The sequence below is a fragment of the Anabrus simplex genome, chromosome 12, assembly GCF_040414725.1.
Source record: "Anabrus simplex isolate iqAnaSimp1 chromosome 12, ASM4041472v1, whole genome shotgun sequence".
Classification (NCBI taxonomy): Eukaryota; Metazoa; Arthropoda; class Insecta; order Orthoptera; family Tettigoniidae; genus Anabrus; species Anabrus simplex.
Genome location: NC_090276.1, coordinates 43,943,231 through 43,960,387, shown reverse-complemented (window position 1 = coordinate 43,960,387; position 17,157 = coordinate 43,943,231). Strand labels below are relative to the sequence as shown.

General features: G+C 39.1%; 1 protein-coding gene across 1 annotated transcript in view; it reads left to right on the top strand.

The window, feature by feature from the left end:
* Positions 1–17,157, top strand: part of hiw (highwire) — an 815,007-nt gene that overhangs the window by 139,820 nt on the left and 658,030 nt on the right. The window contains exons 28-30 of the mRNA XM_068229800.1: positions 3,417–3,623; positions 5,700–6,013; positions 13,594–13,834. Of these exons, the coding sequence (XP_068085901.1) occupies positions 3,417–3,623; positions 5,700–6,013; positions 13,594–13,834 (762 nt within the window). The remainder of the gene's footprint in view (positions 1–3,416; positions 3,624–5,699; positions 6,014–13,593; positions 13,835–17,157) is intronic.

Sequence of the window (17,157 nt, the reverse complement as noted above, 5' to 3'; positions counted from 1 at the left end):
GCTTCTATTCTCTTTCTTTCTGAGCCAGTTATCGTCCATGTTTCACTTCCATACAATGCCATGCTCCACACGAAAGTCTTCAAAAACATCTTTCTAATTCCGATATCAATGTTTGAAGTGAGCAAATTTCTTTTCTTAAGAAAGCTTTTCCTTGCTTGTGCTAGTCTGCATTTTATGTCCTCCTTACTTCTGCCCTCATTAGTTATTTTACTACCCAAGTAACAATATTCATCTACTTCCTTTAAGACTTCATTTCCTAATCTAATATTTCCTGCATCACCTGCCTTCGTTCGACTGCACTCCATTACTTTTGTTTTGGACTTATTTATTTTCATCTTGTACTCCTTACCCAAGACTTCATCCATACCATTCAGCAACTTCTCGAGATCTTCTGCAGTCTCAGATAAAATAACAATATCATCGGCAAATCTCAAGGTTTTGATTTCTTCTCCTTGGACTGTGATTCCCTTTCCAAATTTCTCTTTGATTTCCTTTACTGCCTGTTCTATGTAAACATTGAAAAGGAGAGGGGACAAACTGCAGCCTTGCCTCACTCCTTTCTGCATTGCTGCTTCTTTTTCAAAGCCCTCCATTCTTATAACTGCAGACTGATTTTTATACAGATTGTAGATAATTCTTCGTTCTCGGTATCTGATCCCTATCATCTTCAGAATCATAAATAGCTTGGTCCAATCAACATTATCGAATACCTTTTCTAGATCTACGAATGCCATGTACGTGGGCTTGTCCTTCTTGATTCGATCCTCTAAGATCAGACGTAAAGTCAGGATAGCTTCACGTGTTCCTACATTTCTTCTGAAGCCAAATTGATCTTCTCCCAACTCAGCTTCAACTTGTTTTTCCATTCTTCTGTAAATAATACGTGTTAAAATTTTGCAGGCATGAGATACTAAACCAATGGTGCGGTAGTTTACCGGCAAACTGTGTTTGCTTGAATTTCCGCGGCTTTGGTGAAGAGGGATGCCGACATCGGCATGATAGTTGCTTGGTCTCAGGTATAAAGTGGAACTCCCAGGTTTCGTCACCCGTGACAATTGAGTCCAAAAAGTTGTCCTGTTTGGCTGCAAAGCGTTGAAGAAATGCGCGGGAAGAATCAACTCGTTGCCGCATGTGGTCTTCAGTCAGCATGTGTGGCACCCATCTTGGGCACACCTTCCGGTATTTCAACTTTTCTGTTAAAATTCTGTGAGCGGCGCTTCGGGAAACCTCAGGAACCAAAGTGCAGAGATTATCTAGGGTGATCCACCGATCTACATCTTCACGACTGTCGCGACAGAAATTGATGGTCTCCCGCTCCTTTGTTCATCGTGAATTTCAGTCCGACCGGCTGCAAACTCTCTACACCACTTACGAACATTTTTGACATCCATGCACGACTCACCATACACTTTCGTCAATTGGCGACGGATTTCAATCGGTTCAGTACCTTAAACCAAAACCAAACCCCATGGCACTACAGCCCTTAGAGGGCCTTGGCCTACCAAGCGACCGCTGCTCAGCCCGAAGGCCTGCAGATTACGAGGTGTTGTGTGGTCAGCACGACGAACCCTCTCGGCCGTTATTCTTGGCTTTCTAGACCGGGGCCGCTATCTCACCGACAGATAGCTTCTCAATTCTAATCACGTAGGCTGAGTGGACCTCGAACCAGCCCTCAGGTCCAGATAAAAATCCCTGACCTGGCCGGGAATCGAACCCATGGCCGCCAGGTAAGAGGCAGCCACGCTACCCCTACACCACGGAGCTGGCGGTTCAGTACCTTAGCATTCAGAAACCGAATAACTGCGTGCACTTTGCACTTGGCTGTAACATCCAGTGGGAACTCCATTTTCAGTGGCTGCCAAGCCAAGACTGAGTGCCTCAGCGTAAGAAATATGGGTAAGTGGTTCCACCTATTCAATACTACAAAGCGTGGCATGCGCATGTTTATATGCGAGCGCCGGAAACACACTTCACAATATTGTGACCAACAGCCACACGAACAGAGTTCTGTATTTATAAAAAAATTAGGAGACCTTATTTTTGGGATTACCCTCATACTAATTAGAATTTCTGAAGTAAAGTATTCATATGAGTTGAATTTCAATTAGCTGACCATTAGCAAGGGGCTGCCTGGTCGAGGCGATAAAGGCGTGCTCGGTTCGCCCGGAAGGATGTGGGTTCGAATCCCCGTCAGGAAGTCTTAACATTTAAGAAACGAGATTTCCACTTCCGGAGGTGCATATGGCCCTGAGGTTCACTCAGCCTACACAAAAAATGAGTACCAGGTTAATTCCTGGGGGCAAAGGCGGCCGGGCGTAGAGCTAACCACTCTACCCCATCACATGCCGAGGTTAACAATGGTGGAAGCCTTTACCTTCCACTCCTCCAAGGGCCTTCATGGCCTGTACGGAGGTGACTTTGCTTTGCTTTGCTTTGCTTTGACCATTAGCATAAAAATTATTCCACCTCCTTACTTAATTTCATTCACCACCATTCATTTCATCTTCATTACCTCCTCAGCTGAGGCTGGCATCAGGAAGGACATCCCACCATAAAACCATGCCATATAAATTCTTTTCACCCTCTTCCCTGACCCTGTATCTGGAAATGGGACTAATGGGCAGACGTACTAGTGATAGGATAATGGAATACAAAATAATTGCTTATTCGATTATATTTCTCTTTTGATTATTTTTTGATAATTCATTCAAATGAATGAGGCAATTGAATAGTGAATATTTATTCCATTCAATTATTTTTGGATTATTTTTCGATTATCCATCCAAAACTCCATTTGAATAAATGAGGTGATCGAATAGTGAAATTTTCCATTCGATTATTCACATGGAACTCCGTTCAAATGAATGAAGCAATTGAATAGTGAATACTTTCAAAATAGTCAAACGAAAAGTTATGTTATTAAGACAGTTACTTCACTCATTTAGTTTAAACATTTGGAGATACGTTTGGAAAAAAGGTGTATTTCAATTTTTCATAAGAGTTCATCTATTCGCTTATTTCAATGGTCATCCATCCGACACGCTTAAATCGAGAAATTGATTCATGACTTCATGACGCATCCAAATATTCTATGTGATACAACTGAATGATATTTGAAACTCATTTGATTATTTTATTTGATTATTTATTTGATTATTTAAATAATCGAATAACAGTTATTCGATTATTAAAAGTATTTGATTATCCCATCACTAAGACATACACAGTCTTCATTCCATATCACATTATTTTAATACTATTTTCAAGTGACATTTGAGTTTTTAATATGTTAATGTGCCGATATTCATTAAACTGCTTGTTGTATATGTTTGTTTTGTTACTCTGTAAAAATGATCCAGGATAGATCGTGTTGATTAAGGTACATATGAGTATTTTTTTGGTAATTTTTACTGCAGGAGGACCTTCAAGGAGCATGTGGACGAGTACTACACACAACACCCTCACGCTTCACGAGAACAAACCAGAGTCGGACATGGAATACAGGGACCGGTTCACCTGATGCCATCTGTTTCGCAGTAGACAGGCCAGGCATTGTCATAGCTGGTGTTGGAGTGTATGGTGGAGCTGGCACTTACGAATACGAAATAGAACTACTTGAAGATGTGAGTTACATATTTGTAGTTCCCTCCAAAAAATGCGTACACACTTTAACCCTTTTGCTTCCAGATATTTTGGCAGGGAGTGTGCAAGGATCCCTGGCCCTTTTCTCGTTTTACTGTAGTATTTTACTAAAATACGCATATTTCACTTGTTTATTGTCCAAATTTAATATTTTAAAATGTTTTATTTGTAAATACACACTCTAAAACATACTAAACAAAAAAAGTAAATAGTCATGCAAAAAGGATATATAATTTTCCAAAATCTACTGACCAAATCAAAGTTTTTAATTTTGTTTACATTTCTTCAAAATTTCTAATAAAAAAATAGGAGGCCTCCAGCCATCCATATCACTTAAAAGAACATTTAAAAATGAACAAAACCACTAAATTTCAAAACTACAGAATTGCAGAACTACAAACAACACCGATCACTTCCCTCCAACAATGTAGTCAGCTGGCGCACAAGGTCAATGCCTTCTAGATTTTGCTCACTTCTTTTGGCACTGTCATAGCCATACTAAAGTTTGTTTAAGCGATTAATATGAGTAAAACATTTCTTCCTGATTAATTTGGTGTATGTTACGCGTATATTTGAGAGCGTATTATATTTTCAAAAATTACTCAACACTGGGTGCGAAAGGGTTAAAGGGTGAAACATGTCCCTATAGTTTACTTCATAAGTTTTAATTCTTAATTAAAATTACTCTTTATGTATTGAATAGGTGGAATTTAATAAACATTAATATTTCTTTGACTTTTATGTGGTATGTTTCGAGTTGTCATTGGTGAGTTGGCATGGAATAGCATACATTGAGCTTGAGTGGAGCTTTTAAAAGTAGGAAAGATTATAATCATCATCATCATCATTATTTCCCATTATCCAGCTGTAGCCAGGTAGGGGAAAATATGGTTCCTCTCCACTTTCTGTGGTCTTTCCACCACTCTACCTCTAACACTGTGTCCCAGTCCAGGTTTCTTTCTATAATACTGCGTTGGATTGTGTCCTTCCATTTCAATCGTGGTCATCTGCGGCCTCTTCTTCCTTGCATTTGCATTTACATCACCTTATTTGGAATTCTTTCATCACTCGTTCGCTTTATGTGCCCAGATCATCTTAATCGGCTCTTCTCTATTCTATCATCCGTTTTTTCCACTCCAATTTCTTCCCTGATTTTCTCATTCCTTATTTTGTCTCTTCTACTCTTCTGTATCATACTCCTCAAGAACGTAATTTCAGCTGCCTGTATTCGACTCTCATCCTTCTTTGTCATTGTCCAAGTTTCTGCTCCATAAGTTGTTATATATACGTAATACGTCTTGTACATAGTTTCCTTTGCTTCATTGGCACATCTTTGTCCTATAACATGTTTCTTACACTATGATAGAAACCGCTTCCACTTTGAATCCTCTTACTAATTTCAGCATCCAGCATTCAGGATGAAGTTGGAATTCAAGAAGACAGATAGGGGCAAATATTCATTTATATGACGGGGAGTAAGGGATGGGAATAAATTATCGAGGGAAATTTTTGATAAATGTCCAAGTTCGTTGAAAATATTTTTTTAAAAGCTAGGTAGACAATTATAAATACCAGTAATTGTAAATATGAGATTGATTGATTGATTGATTGATTGATTGATTGATTGATTGATTGATTGATTGATTGATTGATTGATTGATTGATTGATTGATTGATTGATTGATTGATTGATTGATTGATTGATTGGTTGGTTGATTGATTGATTTACCTACTTTTGTTCCAACAGAAGGGAGGCAGTAGTAAATTTGGACAACATGAAGATAATTTGCTCTTCTTACTTTCTATATCACAAAATGCCGTAAGAACTCACTGCATGCATTTGTTATTTATATATATATGCACCATTCTGGAAGGATACAGCACTTTATGTCCAGCTTGGTGTCCTTAGGATCTCTTCGGCTTTTGAATTAATTTTTTGTGGAGCTAAAAATAACGTATGGAAAGTCTAGTAACTTGTAATCAAACTCTTTGTATTATATGATTTTTAAAAAATCATATAGACTTTCAGTAGCAATAATTTGTGTTGTATTCCACAGCAAAGCAATACAGGTGGTGAACCATCTCACACACAACGCTGGAACAGTCTAGAACTAGCACGAGGCACATTTGGACCAGATGACTGCGTGGCGGATGTCGCAGAGGTGCGTTTCGACCGACCCATAGCTATTCGTGAGAACATAAAGTACGCCATCCGACTGAGAAGTCACGACGGCCGTACCAGCAACGGAGATGGAGGTCTGAGCTCCGTCAAAGGACCTGATGGCACCACGTTCACATTTTCTACCTGCTCGCTGAGTTTCAATGGAACTACACAAACTAGGGGTCAGATTCCGCAGATCTTGTATTACAGGTAAACCTCTCTTAACCCTCTTAGTGCCATACTCCCATTATGAGAACGTTCCAAGAATGCCAAGCTGTCTAGTAACATTTTGCATGTCCTTATTTAATTCTAACACTGCTAGGGCCGAGGTATCTCGTGCACGGTAATATGTCAAGTCCGTGCTGCGCCTGAGATATCTCGTTGGTAACTTCAGCTAAATTTCTGAAAAGGAAATAGATACCGTTCAAGATTCCCTTGGTTTTCAAACTTGAGTGGCAGCGGGCTACATCACTTAGGAAAATGATGGACCATATGCCAAAAGGTAGACTCCATTTTAACACTATCTGCAGTTAAATATCTGAAAAATAGCACTCATCTCAGTATGCAACCAAGGTTGGCAATCCTGGAATGCACCTGTGTCCAGGGCTTCTAAAAGTGGCTTCAAGTAGCGGACAGCATGTGCTTTCAACATTCAAACTTATAGAAGCTGTGAATACTCTTGAATCGGAAGATGAGTACTCAGATATCAGTGTATTTAGGATGGTGTATTTTGGCTCTATTCGACAACCCTGATTTTCCCTGTCCTTAATTTTTGTACAAAAAGATAATAAAACTGAAATGTATTCTGGAATTCTTTTGCCATTTCAGATGACATTTCTTATTATTTTTGCTCACTTTTCATGTATCTTTAGACATTATATTAAAAAATAATTCAGCATGGAAACAACACCATAAGTAAAGTTCCTACAGTCAAATACTTAAGAGAATGGATCTCAGCAAGCAAGAGCGAAACTTTGGCCATAGACACCAGGTGCACCAAGTTAAAGAGGGCCTATCACTCCTGTAAAAGAATCTACACCTCTAAGTACCTCTCCAAGAACCTAAAGCTGAACCACTACAACTCAGTAGTAAGACCCTGTGTACTCTGCACCTCTGAGTGGCTCTTGATGAATTGAAAGGGCCCACTCAGGAAACTACTACTTAAGAGGAAGATCTGGAGGAGGATACTAGCACCCATAAGAGAGGAGGGTGGCACCTTCATGATCAGGCACAACAGCGAGCTCTATGAACATCAGGAAAACATAGTCATGTGTATGATGAAAAGTCGACCGACCTTCTACAGGCACGTGACCCACCTCAAACCCTGCAGGCTCAGTAACAGAATCCTCATAGTGACAAGTAGGGGAAAGACTTCCAAGACCAAGTGGATCAACTCAGTAAAGTCAGACCTAGAGGAACTACAGATCCCATTAGAGACCACAGAGAACCGATCTCAGTACAGACAGGCCATCTTACAAGGAGTCTTCCCACTGTCCCTCACAAGCAAAAAGAGTACAGGGACCACCAGACACTACGTGGACGGATGGAAATAAGCAGGCACACAGCCAGAAAATGAAAGCGTACTGGGCCAAGAAAAAAGCATGAGAAGACCATAGTTAATGTCAAGCCCCGTTGTCCCTACTAGACCATAACAAACCGGGGAGAAAAAAAATTCAGCATGGAGGATACTGATAGTCGCTCAACATATTAGCAGTTAAAAGGTTAAAATGTTACATAATTTGCAGTTTTGAATATTCTTGTTTTAAACTTTCAGGAAATGTTCAAGATATTATGTACTTACTACTAACAATGATATCACTACTGTTAGGTTTCAAAATTCTTTTTAAAAAAATATTTTCTGAACATTTTGGAAACTTAACAAAAAATCAGATTTCAAAAATAGCAATAAAAATAACTCAAAATTAAACGTACTTATGAAATGTGGTATTCCTCCTCCAATGCCGCCACCCAAGGTGAATAAACACAGAAAATTTGAAAAATTCTGTTCGGTAGTTCCACAAGTAAAGAACAAATAAAAATATGCACTACATTTTGCGTCTGGTGAGGGGTGTGTTTTAGACCAGGTATTTCATAATATCCTGGTGAGAGCTGATGATTAGAATCTTGGCCGATGACAACTTTCTGGAAATAAAGAAATTTATTATTATCATTGCCTTCATCGTTTTGAAGATCGTCGCCACTGTCGCTACTGGTGACTGCATTCCTATCAGCATACGGTCGCCTATTTATGTCATGAGCAGAACTATCGCTCGAACTATGACTTTCTAATTCCTCCTCGTCATCTGTTGGAGAAATGAAATCTGCATCTGAATCAGTATAATCCTCGCATTCACTTCAAATTTTTCATAAACTCAACCAAATCAGTGTCACAGTTGGGGACAGTGTTGTGAACTATGTAGCTGTGTCTGTACAGAGAATTTAGTTGTGGAACTGTGTTATAGTATCTCTTAGAAATGTGAAACTTACCTTAATGAAGTCCTGCTTTGTCGCCACACCAGCATAGAATGCAGTTTGAAGTTCCTAAGTATTTAAACATAAATAAACATAAATATTTATACATTTCTAAATATTTGAGTGCGATTTGATAGATTCTGACAATGTTCTGTAAAGAATGGAACATTCATTCATTCATTTATTTATTTATTTATTTATTTATTTATTTATTTATTTATTTATTTATTTATTTATTTATTTATTTATTTATTTATTTATTTATTCCTTTTTACAGTGGCAAAGTTAGGGCCTGAGGTCCTCTCTTACTCTTACCCACATACTAATTGAAATCTTAAAAAGATTACTGCATCCGGGAGATAGTAGGTTCGAATCCCACTATCGGCAGCCCTGAAAATGGTTTTCCGTGGTTTCCCATTTTCACACCAGGCAAATGCTGGGGCTGTACCTTAATTAAGGCCACGGCCGCTTCCTTCCAACTCCTAGGCCTTTCCTCTCCCATCGTCGCCATAAGACCTATCTGTGTCGGTGCGACGTAAAGCCCCTAGCAAAAAAAAAAAAAAAAAAGATTACTAAGATACAAACAATTGTTAAAACTACATAAATTTTTTAATAATGTTATTTATTTTTACGTCCCACTAACTACTTTTTAAGGTCTTCGGAGACGCCGAGGTGCCGGAATTTAGTCCTGCAGGAGTTCTTTTACGTGCGAGTAAATCTACCGACACGGGGCTGTCGTATTTGAGCACCTTCAAATGCCACCGAACTGAGCCAGGATCGAACCTGCCAAGTTGGGGTTAGAAGGCCAGCGCCTTAACCATCTGAGCCACTCAGCCCGGCTACTACATAAATTAATAGAATTAAAAATGAATTTAAATAGATTACTAAATTAATATTAAAACTAATTAATATCAAAAACTCTTAAAACTGACTAATCCTCAGGCACACACACATTCATATTTCAACCATTCAGTCAGCTCTCCTCAGTAGGTAGTCTCGGCAGACAACGTTAAATCTTGACAAAGAGCTAGTTTCTCTGACCTGGGCTGGCAGGGACTTCCATAATCTGGCGCCGGTCACCACAAATTAGCTATTAATTTTATTTGCGCAGTGCACTGGAATGGAAAGAAAGGATCTCGAATGTGTATTTAAGATGTGAAATAATGATAAAAAGCTGAATTTAGAAGAGAGATACAGTGGCTGATTTTCAGCTTACGCTCTAAACACCATCTTTAAAATGTGTAGCTGCAGGCGTTTATCAGGTTTGAGCCGTGAGAAAGCCTGATAGTATTGGGCGATATGAACATCATACCTGATATTGTAGATAAATCACAGGCAGGAATTCAGTGCTCGTTGAAGTTTTAAGTGTTTCCTCTCTTGTCATGTCAACTAAAATGACGTCACAGTAACCAAGCGTAGGAAGAAGCAGTGTCTGTATTAGTTTGGCCTTTAGTTCATATGGAAATACATCTCTCTGCCGTTTAAGAGGGTGAAGCACTCCAAAAAATCTTTTTATGGGTTTCTTTCATGTGATCTGACCAATCAAGTGTTTCATTCATAATTAAGTTGAGATTTTTTATCATTTTACTGTAGGGAATAATTTTACCATTCAGTAGTATAGGTGGGTTTGCTGCTTTGTTTAAGCAGCTCAGTAATTTAAGTCTGAAGTCTTGCAGTGTCGATAAATTTGAAGATCGTCAGCATAGAGGTGGTGTGTGTTGTTTCCTATCACAGATGGTCATTCTATTTTAATTAAGTTGTTCCCTTTGTAACTAATTGATGACTACCAATAAATAAAATCATGAATAAAAATATATAAATTAATAACATTTCTCAAAAACGTAATAAAATTAATAAACATAATTAATCGAAATGTCCGTAGTATGAGCGCCAGAGTTCACCAGAATGAATCCCTCGAATTTAGATAGAGCATGATAATTCTTTATATCCCAGGGCGTGTACATAATGCTGCGTACTGGTACATCTGCTTCAGGCCTTACCTAACCTTCTGAAAACAACTAAATGGGTAGGAACTGCACCTAGGTTCATCAATAACTCCACTGATTCTAAAATATCTAACTATATTCTCAATAAAATCTGTGCATGAGCACCTCATCAACACACCAAAATACACTTCTAACACACAAACAAAAGATTGCTGGAAGACTCCATATTTACAACATGTTACGAGCTCAACTTGCTTACCTTGTGCATACTTCTCCGCTCCGATTTTGGTGCACATTATACTGCGCTGCTTCACGAACTTTCTCCTTACAAGTCTGTCTCACCACTGTTTGGACTGTTCGCCCTCCACGCGCTATCACCGTGACGTCACCCGGTTCTAGTGTTTTCTCGAGCTCGCTTCGCTTCCGTATATATACTGGGCGCTTTCTCCTGTTCGGCGATCAGGTGTGATTGACATGTTGTGATCGGCAGTGAGAGCTTGAGCAGTGTACGCGGCTGGACCGTGTGCATTTCAATTTTTACTTCACTCTTCTTTACGTACTGGGTGAGCAGACCTTTATTATTATTATTGTCATCCATTCAATTTATGCCCTCTCTTTCTCCATATGGGCTTGGCTAATGCTTGGATTTCGAACTCTAGTCCCTTCAGGACTCTACTAATTGTGCCATGCCAAACTATTGGTTTTGGACTTGTGGTGGAAATGTGAAGGAGGAAGTGTACTGGACTAGCGATATCATGTTGACCCTCAGCTTCTAAGTGTTATGCATGAACTTTGCCTTCCCTTGTTTTGAAGTGGGACTTGACAGCCTGATCATTTCCCTTTCCCCGCTGTTTGTTTCTTGGTTTTCTTTCCCTGTTCCTCTTTCCATTCTCCTTTTCGTCTCCCATTCGTATTTTCTTATAATTTGCTAATGAAATTTGGTAACATTGTGCTCTGCCAATTTCGCACTGCGTCTGCTGTTTACATTTCGAAAGTTCTAGTATTTTCCTGTCTTAAACAAGTGTGTGTTAGATTTTGGAGGATATAATGTCGTTTTATTGCGTACCATTTTAGGTACTGGAAAGTTCCCTTTAACTTGCGTAATTTTTACTTGTTCTTTTTCAAAATTTCTTGCTGTTTTTTGCGCAGCATTTATGTGTACGTTGTCATATTGGAACTTGAATGTAATGAGAACATTAGTTTATTCCTATGGCCCTTATCTTGTACCTGAGTATACCAAAGATTTATTGTGATTAGTGTGATTACCCTTTTTAGTGCCTGTATGAACCAAAATAAGACCTGTCAATAACTTGTATGATTCCCCTTTTCTATGGTGCATCAAACGATCCGATTTTTACTCTCTGTTGTGTAAACATTTGTTATTCTTTTGGAATTGTTTCAATATATATGTTCATCTTTTCTAAACCTGTGCTTTTGGGAGTTCTTATTGTTGTGTTCCCTTTCGTTTTGCTTAATATGTACCTACCGCGGAAATTCCTCTTGGGAAAAGGCCCATAATTGCAATCGGCACATGACTTTAGGATATGTTCTGCACTGATTGTGGTTATTTGAAGTATGACATTTGAATAGTGCCATTACTCCATTCTACACGTTTCCCTGCGCTCTGCTTTGCTAAGTTCTCTGTGCGCCATACCAGCACATATTACTGGGAGTTTTTTCGCTTCCTTTATTTTGAACTTTCGTTGATATTTGCCGAGCGATTGCTGCAAGTACTTGGAAATACATACCCATATTTAATTATACCATTGTACCACATTACAAACAACAACAATGAAAACAGTGGGAAAACGAAAGCGAGAACTAAGCCACCATTTGTAGTTAGTTCGTTGAACAATGTACATATATGTATATAAGAACCCTTCACTGTCTCTGTATCAACACAACTTGCCGATTCTCATAATCTGCACTTATAAAATCACACAGATACTGTACCTCGTCATACTGTGTTCAAAGACTTTAACACTTGTTGTAAAGATATATACCTTTGAGCAACACACGCTTGTCGATCCTGAACATAAATTATGGAAAGTCTGAGATAGCTTTCACCAACATATAATGCCAGGCCGCCGCAAGTGCTACAATACCTAATGCGTAAGCACTCCACAATTTGTCGATCAGCCACTTTCCACGAACATAACAAGACTACGTTCCACGAACGTTTGAAGTCCAGTCCCTTCTAGCCATGTCACTCGAATACTGTATATAGAGCACTACTGCCCGCACTACTTCCTTCTCGTACAGTGTGTCAGTTGTGGTTCTCTGGTTGTAGTTGTTGTAGTTGACTTCCGCTGTGATGTCGAAGTTTATATAAAGACCTCAGCATTCCCCTTCCTCTCACATGATACGTCTGGATTGGTCCTTGCCAGCCAATCATCAGTGATCCTCTTAACAAGACCACGCCGTGAACTCATTCTTGGTCCTAAGACGTAAACAAACGCTGGAGTGTTTCACATGAGTCATAGAACTTTCCTACTACTACAACATGCTCAACTCATCAGACTGGGATGGTTGCATGAGTCATACAAATTACCAGGGTCCAATATAGCAATGTTTTCCCAGTAAAAACACATTACTCATACAACATATGTGGAGACCTCCCAGCTTACAAATATTAATGACAAAATATACAAATGAAATACTGACGATAATAATAATAATGATAAGAAGAAATCAAATACTGACAATATCTCTCACTTCTACATATAGTGCGAGGGTGTGATATATGTACTATCACACCTTTTCAGGTAGTTTATAAATATATTGCTCAAAATTAGTTTCAGCAGACTGATGAACCTAACAGTTATAAATTAACTGAGTCAAAACTGAAAAGAGATAAAAAGAGAGATTTTATGAAGTTTCTGCATATTTTGACAAGTGAATACACAGGGACATTTGAAAATTCTGCATATTCAGTGTTTCTGTAAGCATGTAAAGTCATTTATTCCAGGTTGAGTTATGCAAAATAAATAGTTTTAGCCTTAAGAACAGATAGCAGTATTGCCATACGTTTCCAGAAAAATAAATACAAGTAGACATATTTGACCGGCTAAACAAATTTCAGTGCTAATGTTTAGATTAATTTCTTTATTCAATCTTCCATCATGTGATACAGTGCTACCATCATATCTAAAACTGCCCACTACTAGAGGCTCATCTCTTAATTTTCACTCTCCCCTGCCTGTTCTGTTCTCTCTTTTCATGATTAAAGTCTTGCTTTTTGTGTCGCTAATCTTCATTTACAACTTATTACTTTCTCTTTGTGTGATGATATGGTGTTATTTCTACACACACATTTGGTATATCATTAATTCATTCGTTCGTTATGGTTATTTATTTTTGTGATTGGTCTAGTAACCCTCAGGATTCAGATAGCCAACAGACAAGCAAGGCGTGGGCCGAGCTTCAAGCCTGCAAATGCACTCTCTCGATGGCCTCAGCTATAGTCCAGCGCTGTGTGGAGCTGACATCCCTGGCCAGGGAACGAGCTGAAGATACCATTGCAACTGAAGTCCTGGGATCAGCATGCCTCATCACCACTCTCCTACCCCTCATGCTTGCCCATATCAGCCCCCTGGCCACCTTGGACCCAAGGGTAGGTACATATTTTGATGTAAGAATATAATGTGGCATGTCTATATACTTCAGAAATGTTTACAGATACTGGCTGTTATCACCAAAATATCATAGTTAGGCATTGTATGTTGGGTATTCAGTCCAAAGGCTAGTTTGATCCTCTACAGCTCCACCAACAGCAGTCATAGATTGGAAGTGTGCTGATGTAGTTCTGATTTTTAAGAAAGGGGACAAAGCACTCATTGACAACTATCGGCCGGAACGACTAGTAGCCTCTAATATACGGGAATACTTCCGGGAAGGTAATCTACTAAGTGAGAACCAGCACGGTTTTCGTCCAGGAAGATCCTGTAATACTTTATTAACAAAGGTTATTGATGAGTGGCAAATCTCTCTCTGGAGAAATCTAAAATTGTTCAGGTAGACTGCGTGGCTTTGGACTGGGCTAAAGCTTTTGACCATATCCCACATCAACGACTTTTGTTAAATTAAGACAGGTGAATGTTAGGGGAAGTGTACTGGCATGGTTGCAGTCATTTCTCGAGGGTCGAACTCAACATTTTGTGTTTGATGGAGTTCGATCATCGACCGTTAAAGTAACCTCAGGGGTATGTCAAGGCACTGTCCTGGGACCTTCATTATTTAATGCATTTGTCTCTGATTTACCTAAATGTGTGACCTCAACCATAGCCCAATACGCTGATGACACTGTAATGTACAGGGATATACAATGTGCAGATGATTGTCTGAAGTTACAGTTGGACTCGGACACTATAGTGGTGTGGTGTTACGTGAACGGTCTCAACATTAATGCTGGCAAATGTAAATACATTAGGTTAAGTAGGTCTCGACACCCAGTAGAATGTATATATACCATTAATAATGTACATATTGAGCGAGTTAAAACCATGCATTTGTTAGGAATAATCTTTTCTGAACAACTAAAATGGAACACACAAACAGAGGAAGTGAGATGCAAAGCTGCCAGGGTGCTCGGTTTTATGCACAGAAGCCTCCATGGGTGCAAGTCGAATGCTATACGGACAGCTTACCTGACACTAGTGAGACCTATACTAACGTATCGTCTACCTGCCTGGCACCCTACCACTGCAGCTAACCTTCACAAACTAGAAGGAATCCAACGTCACGCTGAACGACTAATTAACAAGAACAGCTGCCTTTCCCTCCCGTCAATATACAAGTCCCTCACATGGGCCATTCACCTTTCACCATTCCCTCGACTCTCTTTATCCTACAGCTCCGTCCGCAGAGGCAAAGGGGCGAACTTAGTCCTACAAACTAGGTTTCTTTGTTCGTTCAGCACTGCTGTGGAACGATCTACCCGCCAGCGTTAAATGTAGAAATGTAAATATAGTTAAATATTATGTTAGGAAGCACATACGGTGAGAAAATGCATGTAAATATGTGGAAGAAAGAACGAGGGATTGAAAGGTTGTATAAATAAATAAATAAATAATAATAATAATAATAATAATAATAATCGTATATGAGTAATATGTATATACTAGCAAGATACCCGTGCTTCGCTACGGTATTATACTGAAATTTATGATTGAATGCTTATTGTTTTAGATATATAATTCGCGATCTGACTCGTTTTCTGCGAGAATCCACCAAAATTCCCGATCTGACTCGTTTTCTATTTTTTTACGGCACGTTTCCTCCCATTTTTCAATCTTCCTTTTCAGCAATCGATTTCGTACTTCCCGGGTTAGGCTCAGGTATTCCTCCCGGTCAGTTGGGTCCGTAAATCTGTGCCATCTTTTCCTATAATCATTTTTAATATGGATAAAATCCTTCAGGAGATCCAGCGTGGTGTCATATTGGGTGCCTTGGCGGCACTGAACCCGCGGCCAGGCTGCATTCTTAGTCATTAACCGTCCAGGAGCCGTTTTGCAGCGCGGTCCGCCCATTTGACGACGGTCCGGAACATTATTATTATTATTATTATTATTATTATTAATAATATTATGTGTTGCTGGAATTGCTGATGACATAGAAAACCGGAGTATCCGGAGAAAAACCTGTCCCGCCTCCGTTTTGTCCAGCACGAATGACACATGGAGCGAACGGGATTTGAACCACGGAACCCAGCTGTGAGAGGCCGGCACGCTTGCGTCTGAGCAACGGAGGATCCTTATAAGTACATTAATAACAGTAAAATCAATTGGTCTCACCTCCTTCTACACCCCACCGCCGTTAAGTTTATTTACCGCCACCTCCCCACCCCCCACCCCCACGAAAATGAAGGCTTGTTTCTTTATGTTTAAGGGAGATTCCAAACACTAATGTTCACGTCTATTACCTTCAGCTTTGAGATATAAGTATCCCCATAAAAATAATTTACTTTTTGCACTTCATTTCACACTACTCCCCCCCCCCCCCCCAAGTGAATTTTCCCGCAAAAAATACTTGTTTCTTTAATAGTAAAGGATCTTCTAAATACCAATTATCACGACTCAAAATTCTTCAGTTTTTTATTTATGTGTCCTCATTAAAGGAATTCAACTCCTTTACACTCCCGCCCTCCAAGATGGTCCCCCCCCCCCCAAACGCGTTTTTCTTTGTTTTTAAAGGAGATCCAAATACGAATTATCACGTCTGTAACAACTTTAGTTTTTATTAGATGTATGTATTCTCATACAATTAAGTCAATTAATTTTTCAATTCTTTCACCCCCCCCCCCCCCCCCCCTTCATTGGATTTTCCGACAATACGTGTTTCTTTACTTTTAAAGCAGATTCCAAATATCAAATTTCACGTCTGTAACATCTTCATATTTGAGATATCAGTAGCCTAATTAAAAGAATTCAACACCATTTTCAGTCACTTTTACCCCCCCCCCCCCCCCGCTCCACCCAAGTGGTATTTCCGAAAACTAAAAATACACGTTTCTTTATGTTTAATAGAGATAAAAAATACCATTTTTCACTTCTGTAACATGTTAAGTTTTTTGAGATATACTGTAAAAATTCTCATTTTAAAATTTCACCCCTTTTGAGTTCCCCTTAAGTGGAGTTTCCCAAAACAAATCACCTATGTTTCTTTACATTTACAGGAGATTCCAAACACCCACTTTTTACGTCTGTAACATTTTACGTTACCAAGATATTCTGTAGATATAGTCTTTCAAAAAATTCACCCCATTTTGTCACTCCTGTTTAACCGCCATTAATTGGATTTTCCAAAAACTAAAAAATACGTGTTTCTTTATTTTTAAAGGAGATCCCATATACAAATGTTCAGTTCTGTAATATCTTTCGTTTCTGAGATATATGTATCCTTATTAAAGGCATTCAACCGATTTTTCACCCTTTTAAA